General features: G+C 52.8%; 3 protein-coding genes across 3 annotated transcripts; all 3 read left to right on the forward strand.

Annotated features, from left to right (window-relative positions):
- Positions 1-463: 463 nt before the first annotated feature.
- CGGC5_v001549 (uncharacterized protein) lies at positions 464-1,641 on the forward strand (the record flags this gene model as incomplete). Its single annotated transcript, XM_032034623.1, has 3 exons — positions 464-546; positions 613-678; positions 753-1,641. The coding sequence occupies 3 exons, from the start codon at positions 464-466 to the stop codon at positions 1,639-1,641; spliced, it is 1,038 nt and encodes a 345-aa protein (XP_031886407.1).
- Positions 1,642-6,387: 4,746 nt separating this feature from the next.
- Positions 6,388-8,760, forward strand: CGGC5_v001550 (uncharacterized protein; the record flags this gene model as incomplete). The annotated part of the gene is made up of 4 exons (XM_032034625.1): positions 6,388-6,760; positions 6,824-7,887; positions 7,937-8,531; positions 8,594-8,760. 4 exons carry the CDS (start codon positions 6,388-6,390, stop codon positions 8,758-8,760), a joined length of 2,199 nt encoding a protein of 732 aa, XP_031886278.1.
- An 8,109-nt stretch (positions 8,761-16,869) lies between these two features.
- Positions 16,870-18,686, forward strand: CGGC5_v001551 (uncharacterized protein; the record flags this gene model as incomplete). The annotated part of the gene is made up of 2 exons (XM_032034628.1): positions 16,870-17,068; positions 17,125-18,686. 2 exons carry the CDS (start codon positions 16,870-16,872, stop codon positions 18,684-18,686), a joined length of 1,761 nt encoding a protein of 586 aa, XP_031886272.1.
- Positions 18,687-18,948: the final 262 nt, after the last annotated feature.

The raw sequence follows: 18,948 nt of genomic DNA on the forward strand, positions 1-18,948 counted from the left end.
TCGTCCATCCCAGGAACTTGTTGGTTTCTTCTTTCCCGTTTTGCTCCAGCAAGACCAGAGAGATTCTTCCACTAACCCCCCTAGTGTCTCTTCACCTAAAGCCGTTCCCGAGCGTCTTATAAGTCACTTAAGGTGCTGTCGTGGAGACAAGTCGTTTCTTGGACCGATCACCTGCTTTACCCCCCAACATCCACACCGCCCTTGCAATCCGACCCGGACTTCTTCAAGGGTACCATCCTGGAACAAGACCGTTTTTGTTATCGTGGATTCCCTTGTGTTTGAGGAGACGTCTTGCCGCATTTTCCCAGGAATACTTGGCCCGAGATCACAGCCCAAGGGACTCTTTTTTGGACACCCGGGGCTGACCTGCCCGCCCAAGGACTATTCTTATTTCACGTGGCTTCCATCTCTGGACTTCTTGGAAACCTCCAAGTCTGTTGCTTGATTTCTTTTCTCTACCGTTATGCCCCCGGAAGATATGGCCCAGCCGGATTTTGCCTACAGACCATCAGCCATGTCCAACGGACCGTGGAACTCGACGCGGAGGTACGGACCGTTCCCCAAGTCTCATGACGTCCCGAAAAGGACAGGAGAACTGACCGATGAGAAAAGTTCAATGTACAACGATACATTTCCGCCTGCCGGAGGGTTTGAGAATGGTTACTACCGTTCATCTAGGTAAGAACCAGACGCCGATGCATTCTGTCATTTTTCTTTTCCACGGAGCAACCGAATAACACCAAGCCTTCAAGTGTGTCAACATACTCTCCCGGAGCCAGTAGTTACAACCTCCCTATTGGGACCAATCCTCATGCAGCTGCTGCCGCTGCCGCCCCGGCGTACGGATCATCACGGCCAGCATCTGGAACATACGGCACCAGTGGTGCCGGTGGTTATGGCTCGTACAAGGGTACGGCCTCAGCCTCCCAGGCCTGGGATCATCAGGAAAGATATTCCCCGACGGACTCAGTCGACGACATCATCGCCTCTCCGAATCTCTCTGATTACTCACTCGAGAATGGAACGGGTGCGACGCCTCCAAACAAGGGAGGCAAAGTGAGTGGGAAGGGTCGGCCTCAACGTCGACCATCGAACCGGGACGAATTCGACGGGCCGCATCAGTTTCTCGCCCGCCCGCCCCCCGAGTACATCGCCATGCAAGAACGCGAACTGCCGCACCTTCCGACGAACTTGCATGTCCAAGAGCAGGATCTGGTTTTGACACAGGTTAATGACCGGCTCTCTCAGTGCGCCTATGACTTCGTTGCGAAATACCAGTTCCCCATCCCCTTGACGCAGGACATGAGGCCTGTAGAGCGACCTCAAGACAGGGAATGGACGGAATGGGTCTATCTTCTAAAGCGCTTGGCAACCAAGCGCCGCATCCCAGCTCGTGTTCTGTATAACGGTCAGATCAAGCAGTTCGTCACGATTCTCGAGAACTCGCTAGAGATGCGACACGCAGCCAAGCACCAGAGCCGCCCACTAAAGGACGACCGCAATATCTTACAGCTCATTTCGGCGGGTATCCAGGTGGCCAAGATCCTAAAGGACGCAAGCGCCATGGACTATCTCGACCGACTATACGTTTCTACGGAGAAGCAGATTCAGGATCGCGCGGCAACACGATTCAGAACCTGATCTTGTTCGCCGTGCTTCCTTCACTCTCCACACACCATTTGCCCCGAATCGGACTTCTCAACATCGTTGACCATACCCAACCATGAGACGAGCGATTTGAATTTTCGACGATGAGAAAAAGGGGCCCTAACGATTTATCTGCGGAACTTAACGACGGAACTTGAAAGTGTTTATATTGGAATTTGCAATATGGTAACAGGCGAGGATTCTTCTCATTCCTTAGAGGGGACAGAAGAGAGAGTGTAGATGACTTGATACGGAACCGGGGGGCGTCACGAATGGACGAGAAGCCCAAACCCCCTTCAAAAGACACGACCACGACGGAAAGCCCACAGCTAGCTTAGCTCCCTCCCCATCACTTGGCAAGCGGGTGTGTGTGTCTTGTTTATGTTTATTTGTTTGTATGGAAATGGTAATGATGCTCACATCCATGGTCGGGCAAGCTTTTTGTCACTACTACCACTACTACTGCTACTAGTCTTGCAGAGAGAGCGAGAGAAAAAGAGAAAGATGGACGAGAATTTTATCACCCTACTTCCCCCTTTTACGAGTTGGATTCGCAAGCGAAAAGGGCATTTTTGGCATGCTACAGGGAAGCGATGGGCGCTCAGGGTTTGGTCATTTGAGGAGACAGACAACCTCTTGTCTTGCTGTACATCGTTATTATCTTCTGGTTCTTTGCCCCCTTCCTCTCCCTGTTTCCTCTGTTCCTGCACTGCCACGGCGCGTGAAGGGGTCTTGGAGTTTGTCTCGATGATTTTGATACGCTTTACTTATTATACTGGGGATCTCTCCACACACAACAGGGTCGGCTGTTTGATACTACTACTGCTCGGTGCGCGAGCGCGGTTGTTGAGGGAGCAGAAATTTGGACAGATATCCCTACTAGCCTTTTCTTCCCTCGCTAACGCCTGCTATTTTCTGTAACTTGGTTCGGGGCGGCTTAGATGAATCTTTGGTAGTTTGATATCCCCCTTACAGCCCAGGATTGGGCGTGTGCTTTACTCTACTCTCTCACGTAGCGGCCAAGAATTTTAACTCGAGTATTGTTCAAGATGCGGCCCCTAGCGTGAAATGTCGTGAACGTCACCATTTGGCTTCAACGGAAAACAGACTGAACCGTGCGTATCTAGGAAGAGAAAGAGAAGGGGGTAGGGCCCAAGAGAGACTCAACCAGCGGTCTCCTCCGTCTCCCCCGTATGTGGCATCTGGTCACACCTGCGGAGCGTCGGGGAGAACGGCCAACGTCGTTGGGCTGAAATGAACCGGTGATCATCAGCCGATAGGATGCTGCTTCCGTGCCTGACGGGTGGCTTGGCCCTGGTGGGAGAGACCTGCCAGGGGTTCACTCCTGACGGGGGCACCTGCAATCGCTGGCGGCTTGGTTCTTCTTCTCCCCTCTGTGCCCAGCCAAACCAAGGAACTGGGGGTTGGTGAACGGAAGCGCCAGTGCTAGGTTTTGAAAGAGACCGTGATGTCGCATCCCGCTTGATGGGTCACCCGGGGAAAGATGGAGGGAGGGGCGAAAATCTGTATGCTACCTACGAAGTATGCGGTATGTCCCAGGGGTCCTCCTACTGAAGACAAGTTGCTGCAGAACATGATGTGAACGACTTGGCAAAAGGGTGGGATGAGGACGGAGAGGGTCTTCCGCGCCCGCGAAGCTAGTTAACGCCGCTGCAAGGGCACAAGTACCCCTCCTCTCCCCCCTGAAGACTTTACGTCAGGGAGCATAAAGGCCGAAGGGTAGAGTATTACTATGATGTAGGCCGTTATAGTTTCTGATGATGGGTTGTAGTAGCATTGTTGGCATCATAGGCTCAACGTCTGGTGGTGGGGACCCTCTGGTGAAGAGGGTGACTGACAAGCAAATGGGCACATGGCAAATATGGCACCGCATCCTGACCAAGGCGTCTTGACTTACTTTCTTTTCTGCCTTTTTCTGCTTATGGTTTGCTGCCCTTTAAATGCGTCGTCGCCTGCCGGGACGGTTTAGATTTCTGCAGGTGAAGGGTGCTTGTATGTACGATGGCCACCAAGTAAAGAAGGTTGAGCCAGGTATCAAGGGTTTCGGCCGCAGAAGGGGTGGCAGAATTGATGAAGAACGACAAGAAGCACGGGGCAAGACGAGCGGGATTCTGGAAGAGCGCCAGAGTCCGATAGAAGGCGGTTTCGAATCTTGGCTGACTATGGGTTGAATAAGCAGAGCATGTGGCAGCTAAGGTTTGTGAGTGTGTGCCAGGACAGGACGGGTGTGTGCGCGTTGGGGCCGTGGCTTTTGTGTGGGATGCTTCTATCTTGGGGTACGATTGCCCATTGCGTTGAGGTGAGATCGGGTCGGTAGTAAGCCAAGGCTGCAGGGCATCAGAGCTGCGCGGTGAAGGGGAAGATGGAGAGCATGGGATAAGGGGGTTCGTCCAGGAAGATGGTTGACCAGGCTGACCTTGACGAGGGTGGTGCGTGCTTGTCTTCTGGCGAATGGTGAGGGTGTCGTGCCAAGTAGTTCGGACTCGGATTTTGAATCATTGTTTCGCTGTTTGAGAGGGAGTTTCGTCTTCGATGCGAACTGAGGGGTGGTTTAAGACGGCGATGCTATAGTTGGCCTCTCACGTTGCTCCTGTCTTGAATGACATGCCTTGACAGCTCAAGGGCTGAACCTTCAGAGTGTTTGCTGTAAAGTTGCAAACATGAACATAAAGGTCGAAGGAATACGGCAGGATGCCGGCGGAAGCGGCGCAACAGAGTACAATCAACATGATTAGACGACTGACTTGCGCCTGATTCAAAGGCCGACCCATCGCAGGGCAAACGGCATCGGCGAGGCGGCGAGGGGGCGGCGCGCCGGGCGGCATGCTGCGATTGCGGTTTAGCTTCCGCGGCCGAACGTGGTTCGTCGGCTTCGCAGTGCCAAGAATGGATGGCATGTAGTTGTGTACGCTTGGTTGTTGCGTGTTCACCAAGGTTTCTGCGCAGTAGTCAAGCACCGCGCGCTAGAACCTAGACTGGCGGGGGCAACCAGGCGATCCATCGCTGTCGTACGAGTAGACGGTGCAGATCGTCAGATTTTTGATGTCCCGAGGTTGTAGTTGGAAGATCCGACAGGGAGGTCGTGTTGTTGAAAGTTGTGCGGTTGCTGGTGCGAGGTAGCATCGTTTCCCCGTGTAAGTGGCGGGTAGTCTGGAGATCCGGGGGTTCTCTGGGGGAAACAATGTGGATTTCTCTGTTGGGAACGGTTCATGTTGCGAGCGGCGAGGCGAAAGAGCCCATGGTAGGGGGGTTTGGGGGGTGCGCGGTGTGGGAGGTTGGTTTGAGGGACGGGCTGGTGAAGGCTTGATATTATGGCTGTCGGGGCCGTGATATCGACTGGGAGCGGGATGCAATGTCGAAGGATGACGGTTGATGGCTGGTGGTCGATGGCCAAGGGTTCAGGGCCCGGGCCGGTTCGTTGATGCGAGCCTGTCTGTCGATCTCTGGGGGGATTTGTCAGACTGGAATAAGTCAAGTAGTCTTTCTGGAAGAAGGCTGTTTCTCACGAGTGGCTGATAAACAATGTTGAAGCTGTCACGGTGGTCGAATTTCGTTTGTGTGTAAAAGCAAGGTAAGCAGCAGTAGAGGTGGGATACCGCACCAGGAAGGTATGGCCTAGGTACCTTCCCTTGCAACATGAAAGTCGCACTGTCAAGAGCGGTGGAGCAAGAAGCACAGTGCCGATTGACAGACGCGCATGGCAGGCAGGACGGATCCAACGGGTTCTGCTGAGCCGCTGCTGCTCGCGCGCATCTTCTCGAGACACAAACTCTCAACTTCTGAAGTCAAACAGTGCGACGTGGACTCGGCCTTACCCTCCCCGTGCTCAAGGCCAGATGCACCGTTGCATGGCTCCGGACGGCGGGTTCGGTCACCGGTGTGGCAAGGAGGTCCCGAACGGCGGCGCCGGTCTCCTGCCGGTGATGGATCGAGCATAGCGTTGCCCCCACCGTCTCCGCCCTCGGTCCCTGAACAGGCTTAGCGCTACGTATGGGGGCGGAGGATGAAGGTGGTTCAGCTTGTTCAGCAGCTCCAGCAATAGCAGCGGCAGGCTAGCACAGCGGGCAGCGGACGGCGCTGATAGAAGGAAAGATGCTGCTACTGCTGCAGGACGGGAATACGGGAATGGGCGGGAGAAGTTGCGTTGGCTGCGGCACAGCGGACTCCCGTCGCTTTCTGAGTGCCAGTGAACATGGGGTGACAGACAGCCGCCATCCACTCACTCGTTTTAATCTCGTTGACTCGCCGCCCTTTTATGCTCTTTCCCTCATTCCCGCTGTCCTGCATGTCTTCAGAGCGGTAAGAACGATCCAAAAAAAACAACCATTACGACGACTGCCGGCGTGAACGACTCGACGCTTGTACCCGTACCCGTGCTGCCCGCCTGTGATTTTCGACTCGAGCAAGACTCCCAAGACGCAGAGGAAGACTTGGCAGACGCTTAGCCAGCTGTGCGAAAAAGGACCCCCGCGTGCCAGTTCCAAAATTGGAGCGAGCGTAAGCAGAGCCGCCCAACGTATTTACTGGCCACCTCGTTTTGGGGGAGAAGCCGCTTCTCTCTCAACTCCAGACAACAAAGGCGCTTCGAAATCAATCGACTTGAGCTCAACGGCCGCTTGGACATCCGACGGTACGGGTCGCATCCACGAACGCCTACCCATCGCTAGCATCGATACAATCTCTCCAACCATTCACCTAACCGGACGGACGCCTGCCGAAATGACGTCCGTATCCTCCAGAGGGACGCCTCACTCGCCCCTCGACTTCGAGACCGCCGCCGACACGGACGACACATGGCAACACCTCGACATGAATTCATACGCGTCCTCGGTCGGCATCGTACACAGCCCGGCCAGCGGTAGTCTCAATGGTTACGCCGTCGTGGGCCATTTCGCCGGCTCGGACCATGCAGGCCTGTCTCCGCTAAACCTCGATCAACTCGACCAAGCCGCCTACTCCGCCCCGGGATTCCCTGATCAGACGGAGCCCTTCGCTCCCGCTCCATCGGCGGATGGCCAATTTGTTGCCGGCGGGCAGAATCCCGACATTCTGACGCCTCAACAGTATCTCTTCTCACAGCAGGATCTGAATGGTTAGTGTCATCCGGTACCGTGTTTGATGACTTGACCAGTTGAACTGACCATCTGTTCACCAGAGATGACATCGTCCATCATCAACTCACTTCAGAGCAACACTGTACCTCTTACAGGCTTGGAGACGTTCAATCAACAGCAAGATATCGATCTCGAGCTGGACTTTTCACAGACCTTCCAGTCCAATGCCAACCCGGCCCCTTGGAACCCTGCGAATCTCAAAGTCGACAATGGCAGCTCTATGTTCGTCACGGATGACCTCTCGTCATCACAGGGCTCTGCCTTTGCCAGCCCAAATCATTCAAGCCCGACTTCGCCTGACATCAAGCCAGAGGGTGACAAGTCTTCGTCATCGAGCCCTATCCGCAAAGTTATAACCGGCAAGGTCGAGAAGAAGAAGGCATCGGAGCCGTCTAGCAAGTTTGTCATCATGACGCCCAATTCCATCACCGCACGCGCCGGGCAGGCCAACCTCTACGACTGTTTCGACACCATGCGAACAAATCCCCGCGGACGCAAGGGACCTCTCGCCGATGCCACAAAGCAGAACGCTCTTCAGGTCCGTCGGCTTGGGGCCTGCTTCTGCTGTCACAGCCGCAAGGTCAAGTGCGACAAGGAGAGGCCTTGCAAGAACTGCAAGAAGCTCGCGGCCCAGGTGCCGCAAGTCATTTGCTGGCAGTTCTCTGACTTTCTGACCGTGTTGTTCCCCGAGTTTACCCGAGCGCACTTTCGCAAGGATCAGATGTCAAATTTCATGAAGGAGAACGTCCAGCTCGATGGAATGGAGGAGCTTGCACCAAGGGAGGTTGAGCTCTTCTCCGGCCTGACCCCGACGCTCAAAGTCCGGGCCAAATTCTTCACACCCATCACCGACGACGTCCAACAGCACTACCATCTACATGTGGGCAAGGACAGGGTTGATCTGCAGGCAAGAGGAACTGCGCCGATGGTGTTGGAACTAGATTCTGCCGCTCAGAGAGCCGCATTGAGGAAGAAGGCCAAGGAATACATTGCTGCCATTTCGTCTGAGCCTGGGTACGCACAACGGGTGACAGAATCGATTCGACACACCGATCTGCCAAAGAGGATTTTGGACGTGGTGCAAAACTATGCCAGCAAGTCTGAGGTAAGTTCTCGATCCCTTGGCCGGAAGAGAATGCTGCTAACATGCTCAGTCAACAATTGTCAAGAAGGCTCTCGCGATATATAGCGCCCACTTCATCATGACGCGACACCTCTGCATCACCAGGCCAAGCGTCATGAGCCTCCAAGACTCTGGTCTTGTACCGCAGGCGGTGCCGTGGGTGACGCCTCGCGTGGTGAACAGACAGATCAAGGCCGTTATTGACGATCTGCTGCTGCGCGACATGCAGCAACTCTTCGAAAACTTCTCCAAATCCCTCAAGCCCAAATCACGACGAGAGTGGGCGCCGTGCACCGCTGCTTTCCTGGTTCTCTGCCTGTTCATGGAGTCTGTTGAAACGGCAGCCGACACCTTCGTGGTTGCGCTCAATGAGATCAGTCTGCGCAACCACACGACGCCAGAATACAAGCGAGAGGATGCTCTCAATATCAACAAGGAAGTCGAGAACATGCCGTTCAAGCAGTTTGCGTACCAGTTTCATCAGATCTACCAGACGCACAGCCGGGATGCGTCGACCAAACCATTCAACCCGTTGGTGGACGATTCATGGCTTCAGCAGGGCGAAATGGACGCCCCCGCCATGGAGATGGTCATGCGTCTCAGGGAATTTTTCTCGGGCGAAAATTGTAAGTTGTTCTTCCTGAGCCATCATCGTTCGCGTGGATTGCAATACTGACAATGGTAACAGACATCGAGCTCGACTTCTTGACGATGGACCCGATCCTGCCCAACGGCAACGGCGAAGCACACCCTTTCCCCCGCGACGTATCCGTGAACTACACCGGCCGCATGGTAGCCAAGTTCCTCTTGTCATTCTTGGACGAGAAGTACATTTTTGGCGAGAGCACTTTCTAGTCCTTGATCGACCAAAGCCTGCGAAGGAGGAACTCTGGGTGGCGGATTTGGAAGGATTTACGAATTTATGATCAAATACCCCTCTCCTTTAAGTGTCGGGCGACATAGATGGACACCGTTCGTAATATTGAATAATAAAAAAGCATGATACCAAGCGCGCAATAGACGGAGACTAGACGAGGGTCTCGTGAAAGCATGTTTGTCCGATTTTAGTCCTGATGCCACACTATCTCTATGGCTTCAGGGTGGAGCGGACCGGTTGTCTAGACCTTGGGTTGTTCTCCCACTCGAACGATAAAAAAAGTAGTTAACACTCCCGCGTATTGAAACTGCGAAGTGTAGGCATATCGTGGGGTTTTGGTCTCGTAGGACCAGACTGTTCTCTGCATTTTCGCCTGCGGTTCAGGTGCGCCAGCACTTGCTGGCTACCAAACGGCGGGCCAAACGTCGCCGCTTCTCAAAGTGCCGGACCAGGTTGTCTTGCGATGTGGCAGAGCAATATCTGGTAGCCAGTCAGAGGGCTCAAAAAAAAGACCATGCATAAGGTCGCATGAGACCCTGTTGATTGGCGGTCGACGCGCGTTGAGGTGTTGTTGGAAAGACGAAGAGCGAAGAAACGGCGGGAGGGGATCAGTCTAAAATAGTCGCGAAGGAAAAATCTCATCGGTGGGCATCCGGCTAAAATTATGGGGCCACTAACCAATGATACGCCAGCTGTCGAGTCGACTGCCAGGCAGAAGAAGGCAGCTCCGGGTTAGTAAGCAGGCGGACGACCTGCCTTATCGTCCGCAATCCGCGAAGCACCTGTTTCGTTTTCCTCTCTTCTTCACACTTTTTGCACCAATAATCAACCGAACCCGACTTGTTATTCGACTTGTGCTCGGTCAGTTTGAGTGCCAGACTAAGCCTGGGCTGTGCCTCCTTTTACATTTTTCTGGTGCTCTCGATCAATCATGGTCGAGGATATCACCGAGAAAGAGCTGCGGGGGAGTGATTTCCAACAGATTTCCATGATTTTCGGAATTGCGATTTTTTGCACCGCCATCCTCGCCTATTCGCCTAAGTCAGAATTGCTGACCTTCGCTCGCCTCTGTACCGCGCATTTGCGTGTTTCAAATGTCTCTTCCCTGTCTTTGCACAGCAAAAACAAAAGGCAACCAAAAATTCGGTGGTCAATTTTTGGCCTCGATTCCTAAGACCATCCTCATTGGTTCATAATGTCTTTCGATTCAAAGTCGGTGTCGGGGTGACTGGCCTCACTGCCTTAGTGGACCAAGACGCGCCCGAGGCATCAATCAGTCATCCGGGCAGTGCAGTGTGCCTCTGCTAGTTGGAATTCTGGGTCTTTTTGACGTAGTTTTGTCTGTTTCGCCGTCGGTGTCATCTTTTTTTTTCCCCTGCTCATTGAGCACGATCGCGCCCATCCTGACGCACTATCTTCGTTGAAATCTGAGGCTCTCACCGAGTGTCGGCTCGGTGTCGTCTCGATCAGCCACCCTCGGCTCCAGGATTAATCCCATAGCGTTGGATGCCTTGACATTCGCAGTGCAAGGCGCACATGAATATGCCCACAACACTATCCCCCTTCTTTGCCCTCCCTGCTCATTCCTCTCCCATGCCTACTGCGTAGTACCTTCCATTCTTTTCCCTTTCGCGTCTTGTCCATGAGGGGATTCCGGTCTGGAGGTGCCTGGAAAAATGGGGCAACCCCGTGCACCTCGCCATATGACCCAGGCAGCCAAACTAACACAGCCAACCTCCCCCACGTCCGCAAGCAACGAACGAGTGTAGATACTCTGTTGATGCAAATTTCCCGCTAACCTTACACACTGCCCTGCAACGACCGATCTGAGTCACTTGGGACAAGATTTCGATGCGCCTTACTGGGGCTGGGGCCGGTAGCCGAATTCGACTCTGGCTGTTTCCTTTGTGCAGTCCCGTCGTGACTGTCTCCACGGACGAATGAGACGGCTACGTCGTCACTGCCTGGACCGCGCGACATGGGTAGCCGGCGAAATGCGCCGTTGCGCAAGCCGTTCGTACTATGCAGTACACCTTCCTCATGGAAATTCCTATCGCGCGCAAACGTTCTTCGCTGTTTTTGTTAATGAATTTGGCAAAATTTGGCAGTTCCTAAGACGCTCCACCGCGTTTCGGTGTCTGTCAGGCAGATGCAACAGAACAGCGCCTCCTCAAGATCGAGGTACAGTCTACCGCCGTGAGTCAACCTACGTCGCACCCTTGACTTTTGTTTCGTACCTTGTATCTTGAGGCTTGATTGAGGTTCTTTTCAAGTGCCTCAAGTATGCCTTCGACTTTCTATATAGATGCCTCGTGCCTCAGTCCATATCTTTCTTTCCATCAGCGCAACACAGTTCACACACAACCAACGCCTTCCACTTCATAAAGACACCCACATCTCCTGCCTTATATCTAGACATATCATCTCAGGTCTTTACCAACATCTCCAACACCACCGCCAATAACAACTTCTTTACCAAACCCACCAACATGTCTGCCTCCACCTACAACACCGCCTCCATGGTCGCTATGAACCAGGCCAACAACGGCGAAGACTTCCCCAACGACCCTAGTGAGTTTCTCTCATCATCAAAAGCCCTTCTTCCCATGCTAACTTCTTCCAGCTCAGGGCAAGTAAACGTCGGATATCTCGAGAATTAAAACAACATCCTGCTCCCTCGACCTAATCCAACGATTCAATCATCAAACCAATAAACCAACAAATTTTGCATCGGCGGCGTTACGGACATTTGCAACACACACATACAAGACTACCATGTCATACATGAACGTCGTCGGTCTCGCGGCCATCTATTGGCCGAAGCACCGGCTGCATCACAATGCAGCCATCGGTGGGCCTGCCGTTCCAACAGGATGGTGAAGAACCACCATCCCAGGCAGGCTGGCATTAGTCCCCTGCTTGGATTTTCTTCGGGGCTTAGAGGGGGTTGTCTTTGCAGCACACACATTACACGGGCGTTAGGCGGGAACTATTAGGCAGCTTTTCACTCATTGGACAATCTCCCATGAGTATGTTTCTTCTTCTGAAAGGGGTGTGTACAACAGCATAGAACGGTTACGATAGGTGGTACAATACGAAATAGGCAAGGGTACCAAATACAAACGAGTAGCTTTGCATCCCCCTCGTGTGCCGCTATCCGCCATGCAGTCTCTACCTTATGGGGCTCGCTTCGCAGGAGTGATCCTTCGTGAACACCCGTCTTAGCCAATTCCAGACGGCGAACATCCATTTTCGGAAGTTGGAATATGCCGGTGACGATGCTTTGGGCAATGGTTCTTCTGGTTGTGGGAGGGGGCTGAGCGGTGGTGGAAGCGGGAGGGCGGGAATGTCGGGCCATCTGTCACCCGCCGGCCCCCTGGCGGCGTCAATTTGATGGTCGAGTGTGGCGTGAATGTGCATTTTTGTTTGGGTCTGAGGCATGGGTACATCATAAAGTGAGGTATCGTATTGTTGGCTGGCGACTGAAGGGTGTGGTGCCTCAGGCGGTGTTCGTGGTGTACTTAGTTTCGTATGGAATACATTCAAGGCAGGATAAACGAAACATTTATACACCAATTCAAGAAATTCTCAGTCAATGTAATTTTGACGAAGGTGAAATTATGAACATGCATGTGACGCCTTTTGGAAGCTGCGGGAAGAGTAGTATAGTCGAGATAGTGTCGTGAAGGGACTAAGGGATTGGCGGGTGGACGGGTGAACGGGATGTGGACAGACATCTCATTAGTAATACATGCGCAGCATTTCATACGATAAAAACCTCAAGAAAATCAGGGATTTGGTGAAAGTTGGCAGATGACCAAAAGTTGGAAAACTCTAGAAGTCTCCGTATGCGTGGTCTGCTGTGTGGGGTAGCATGCCACTCCCTCGGTGGTGGCGAGTGTATCAGCACTGCCATCCGACCACGGCAGGGAATTTCAGATTTGGCTCAGATACTTTGATTTCACGTGCGAAGAGATCTTTCGAGCTTGAGAGGCTGCAGAAGATCCCAAATGTGGGCTGGTGCCGTGTGAGTCCATTGGGTGTTGTTGCCCAGTTCCCCTGCGCAATATTGTACGTATGTAGGAGCAAGTCCGGCCAGGCAGCCACCCAAACTCACAGTCCGTGATGAGTCACAAGTAGAATTGTCTTTAGACTAGCCAATAGTATAACATGAAGTCAAAGAGGGGCTGGCTGGTGTCGAGGTGCGCAGCGTCGTGCACACCCTTAAGACGAGATGGGGAATGCCTTACCAGATGAGATGGTTGGCAACGGTTCGGCCCGCTCAAGCATGTTCAAATCTATTGGTACTTATATACAATATGCGATCTGGTTGAGTGAGTCACTCCGGAGATCTTGCCTGGAGTTCCATTCAAGCCACGAGGGTCATCATGGTTAAGGTACCGCACAACTGGGCAGGAGACAAGCGACCGGGCTCCTAGATCCACAGGTCCACATGATTGACGTTGAATTAAGGTGATCAAAGGAAAGTATCCGATTTGTCGCTATGCTCGCGAGTTCTGTCGCGACAATTCGCACAAGTATTGGCAAGTTTGCAGACATACAGGTAACAATTGTTTCAGTACACAGCGTCCGCGTCCAGCATAATTGTCGCTGTCTTTGTAAGTATTCTTTCTTTGTTTGTCTCTGATTTATTAAGAAAGGTAAACATTCTGCCTGCAAGGTAGTAGAGTTGGGTGTGGTTGAAATCGCGACTCGCGATGATGTGTGGTCGAATGAATGTGGAACGACCATACGACGGGTGCCATCAAGACTTACCCGCCGCTTCCTGCTTACTTACCACACTGCACTTTCAGCAGCCGGAAGAACTCCTGAAAACCAGATCAGAATCCTTCATGTTACATAAGGGGCATCGTTATAAGATAGATGGCCTCAGATGCAAAGAAGGTCTCTAGACATCTCCAGCCCCTGTCTCGGTGCTTGCCGTCAAAATCGAGCCCCTTTAACTCATCAGTCTGACTCCTGATTAAACCAGTCACGGGAGAGTTCGTCTTATAGTCTTCCAGATGATCTGTAAGGAACTTGAATAAAGCTTGAGGCCTATCTCTCGCTACGATCGTGCTCGCCATCTTGAATCGACCTTTTCCCTGGAACATGAAGTATAACGACGAGCAACGCTTAGATACCATGAACCGGAATAACCAAACAATGATCGGAAGCATAGCCTGTTGGCAGATGGCACAGTGATGGCCTCCAGTACGGTAGTGAGTGCTGTGATACCTCGAATTTGAAGCCGTCTGTATAAGATGCTCGCCTCTCCCCGTCGGCGTCGGCGTGTTTTCTCTTCCTTATGCTCCTTCTTGCCCCGATCACAGCTATCTCTAGAGCCCTACACTATCGTACGGAAAGACCGACATCTTCTTGCTCACAACACTTCCTGAGCCCCATTCACCACTTCCAGTCCTCAGGAGCGGCGACTCTGCGATCCCAGCGACCGCGACCGCCTTCCAGCGCAGAAATACAGCGCACCGTCTCACTAAAGCTATACGGACCCACTTGAATCTCACCAGTCGAAGATGAAGTCCTTTTTCGAGCGCATCGCCAAAAATTTTGGTGGTGAGGAACCCCAACCTGAACCCGAGAGCCCACCTCTTGATCCGTGTAAGTAGTCAGCCCCACCCCAGCACTTCGATCGACCAGCGCGACAGCACAACCACCCTTCCATGAAAAAATTGCGAAAAATATTTTCTTCGACAACTCAATTGAGCGTCAATAATAATTAACTTTCACCTTAGTTTGGGGTGCTTAATTATTCTTCTGTTGTTGGTGCTCGTCTTTGCATGTTAAAGGCGATTTACTGTTTGCTTGTGCCATGAGAGGGCGGCGGAGGTCGGGGTCAAACGAGGTTGTCCGAATTGCAAAAAATGCACTTTTGGAAATTTGGGAGTTTCGCGGTGGTTAGCACGGTTATGATTGGTCGTCCGTGAGTAGCCCCGCTTAAAGATTCCCGCAGCCCAATCACATTCAATCTAACTAGGTCGCCTACAAAGAATATAGGTCCTCTAATTGCTGTGCGAGCGAGGTATTAGTCTATCTAAGCTGCCTCTTCCGCCGCCGCGAGGATGATAGTAGACACTAGGAAACAAGAGAGAAATATCGGGATCTTAGCCATCCATTGTTCCTCCTGCCACGTATAGAGAAGCTCTACAGGCGTGCCACCTACAGTGCCATTTCACCTCCCCGGAAGATTCGAATGCCTACATATTTTATGGCAGTTCTGAAAGTAGAGCGGTCGTGGAACTATCGCGTTTGTACGTGCTCGCCCACACCGGCAAACAACGCAGGCAACTGATCATTTGATCCGAATAAATTCTCGCTCCTTCCCATCGGTCTCATCTTTGCGGCTCTGCCATGTTTCCAAACAATACGCAACTGCGGAATACGACGAGCGGACTCTCTATCATGACGTGGCTCAGCACCTGCAGCTCGCAGGCCGGGAATGCGCATGTAGCAGGGGTTGCAAGTCAGCGACAGGGGATCAGTGAATCAACTGCTAGAGTCGACCTGCCGTCTACTCACCTGTTCTCTGTGTCAGGTCTAGCTTCTGCCTAAAAATCCTGGAACAACGGCCTCTTCTGCCTTAAACATCCCGCACGTTTAATCGTTTGCGGTCAAACACCTCGCGGGGGGCAGCATATGTTACGTTCCTCAACCAGCCATGGCACCTAAAATGGTCGAATCAGAGTCCGCCCGTTGGCCCTCATTGGCGTGCCGGCTGGGGCTTGTGTTCTGGTATGACTCCGCGATCTGGAACTTCCATTCACACCAGAGTCTCGCAACTGCGATATTCAGGTGTTAATGGCGTTTTCTGAGGTCAGTTCTTCCACTTGACGGAACTCCCTGTCGCTTTACTTCGGGATATAGACCTCCGCAGATATCCTGCCTAATATCTCTGGATATTTATATTCGGCCTCAGTTCTGCACTTCTTGCCACATCTCAACAGGTTCCAACCAACTCATTCATCCCAATCAAGCATCACCACACCCATTCACACTCTCATCGTCTGCACCTCCAAGAGAACCCCCACTACCCGCTGCCTTACACAAACCAACACCCACTACACCACCAAAGAACCCCCTTCTCATCAGGCACGATCACCCGGGAAAACCAACACTCTTAACAATACTTGCATTTTGCAACCCACGATATCGCATCCTCAAACGGCGATGATTGCCAAGCCAGAGCATCTCGTCAACACTCCCTGCGGCGGAGAGCCCACCAACCCCGACCCAGCGCCCCTCGACCCTTGTAAGTCACAATTCCACTTCCACTTCCACTATGCGCCACAACCGTTCGCTTCATGCACTGCCCCAAACTGTCACCGATTTTCAAGTTTATCAATTTCAACTTCAATTTTTACAAAGGCTGACCTGAACGCCTAGTCTATGGTGCTCGAAACCTCTAGAATCTGGCGCGATAAGGCGCATTGAATGTTTGGGAACCCGTCGTAGATGACTGGGGGTAGGCTACGCAGCAGAATGGCGTACTACTCAATACCACGATACTTCAAGAGGGTGCGGCTTAAAGTAATGAGAGATGGGTGTTAAAATGTTTTAAATCGCTATCAATCTATCAATATACCACACTCTTGACTTCATATTTTGTAACTGTGCCTGACTTTCCAAGACTGTGATGTAAGACCTCTTGGCCAGACGACTCACCAATTGCTGTCAGAGCCCGGAAAGAGCAAAACTCGACGCTGGAAACTGACTTGAGGCATCTTCGACTAAGGTAGCCACCTCAGCCACCGGCACCCGACACCTTCAAGTTTGTAAACTTGAGGCACGCCGAACTCGATCGCGATTTGACTCTGATAGTTGAGCCGAGGTGGGATGAACGCAGGCAGCCAGGACCGATTTAGGCAGGCACCCCCCCATGAACCCTGCCGATTAGCGCTTGCCTAACGCGCGGACCACTGTGCGACTGGGATAGAGGGTCTAAAGTCCCGCAGGGTCCTCTGTGGACCCCTCCGAGTTTAATTGACGACAACCTGCCCAGGGCATTCCGGTCGCGTCGTCGCAACTCAGACGCGTCAAACCCACAGCGCCGCTGCCGCTGCCTGCCCACCATGGCCGTCGTATCTTCATCTCTTACGGAACTGTCCGCCGTATCATCGCCAGACTCCTTCCGCACCGCGTTCCAGTCGCCCCCAGGCCCTGATGCCATGGACAGCCCGATCGTTCCCGCCGGTCCCAGGTATACTCTGGCGAACCAGCTTCCTCGCGAGCTAAAGGCGCATTGCCAGATTTACCTAGAAGAGCATCTTTGTGCGTTGCCTGGTTGGCCCACCTCCCCGAAGCTCCCTGCTGACGAGTCAACCCAGACAATGGCGCACTTGGACTCCTCAATAGCCTCCTCACCGCAGGCTCCTCTCGACAAAATGCTGCCAAGAAAGCCGTTTACGTGCCCCCGGTGACGCACCTGGCGCTACTCAATACCCTCATCATCCACCCGAGCCATACTACACGTGCCGCTGGCCCCGATCGGCTCGAAGTCGGCTCCCAGACTCTTGGCTACTTGCGCAACCTCCTCGCAATCGTCGGACCTATCCACGCAGGTTTCAAGGGTGCCTTTCAATTCCATGGAGGAGGCTATGGCCGTCGGAATCGATACCATGACGAGGAGGATGACGAGATCGATGGCGATCAGATAGGCAATAAGATGGCTGGCGAGGACAGCATCTGGCACCGTGCTCAAGACTTCTGGGCCGTCGTGGGATGGGCGTTCAACTGCAGTTGCGTCCACCCCAATCGATGGCGCTACTGGAAGACCTGGCTGGAGTTCATGCTCGATGTTCTTGAAGCTGACCTTAAGGAGCGTAAGCGGATGGACGAAGAAGCAATGGGCTCCTCCCAGGACACGGACTGGACGAACTTGAAGGGGGCTATCCTCGTCATGTACGTCAAGCAAAAGGCCGACTCCAACCGGAGTGGTCTGAAGATGATTCCGCAAGCACTTTTTGCCGATGGCTACACATCGGCCATGAGCAAATTTCCTGAGATTTTCAACAGAGAGACCAAGGGCTTGCCGAGCGAAGACACGAAGCGCAAGAGGATGGCCACTCTAGACATTGAGAATGATCAGTTTGGGGACTACTTTGACGACGACCTGTTGGAGTCAGACGACCAGCAGTCTCAATCTGAGGAACCCCCCACTCCACGCACACCATCGAGACGGGCAGGTGCGTTTGTGACTCCGGAGTTGGCTGAGTCTATTCCCTTGCGTCTGCGTCTCATGGATCTGTTATCTGAAGTCTCTGAACGTCTGCCGTATGACTTTCAGTCGCACAGAGACTACGTGGCGGACCTCATCATGCATCTCAAAGCGCAACCTCTGGCATACTTCCAGCAGTTCATCTCGGACATGGGTTCTCACGTTGGTCGTGCCTTCGAGATCGACTTTTTGACGACCGAGCTGGACCACTTGTTGCCGTCGCGATACCAAGACCCCAGGAAGGTCGTGCCTTCGAACGGTGGCATCATCGTCAACGCTGAAGTAATGGAGCACTGCTATCTGCCGCACCATGCGAACACCGTTGACCCAACAGACAATGCACGTCTTGCATTGATACTCGAAAACCTGCTGCACCAGATATCCCCCGAGGAAATAAAAGCTTCCAAGGATAAGCTCCATACGGCTGCTGAGTCGGGCATTGAGGCACGCAAGTGGAAGGCTAGCGGCCGCAAGGTGATGAAGACGAGGAACGGTAAGAAGCAAAAGGACTTGGGCGACAAAGACCGCTATGCAATGGAGATGATGGATCTCGCTGGAGAGCGCATTCTGTTGTACATTGACATCATGGGCTCTTTCTCAGAGGACTCTGATGATGATATGACAGACCGAGGACCGGCATGGTTTTTGAAGTATGATTCGCGGAGAGATTGAGGCAAGGGCGTTACATGGTGATATGAGGCTCAAAGATACCCATTTAAAGCTATTTCATTATTTGTTCATACTACCTGCATACTGTGCTGTGCTTGTCTTTCATTGAGACCGTTGCATGTTGAACCTTGATCCTTGGGCCAAGTCCACTGAGCCCAATGCGGTAGGTGGGGTAGCTGATCGCGAAAATTCCCCATCGACCCCTCCAAGCTCCGGCTAACTTCGTACGAATTCAATCTTCAACTTCACAACCCAAAGCCTCTAA

Source organism: Colletotrichum fructicola (genome assembly GCF_000319635.2).
Source record: "Colletotrichum fructicola Nara gc5 chromosome Unknown KSG_Nara_v1_contig01, whole genome shotgun sequence".
NCBI lineage: Eukaryota > Fungi > Ascomycota > Sordariomycetes > Glomerellales > Glomerellaceae > Colletotrichum > Colletotrichum fructicola.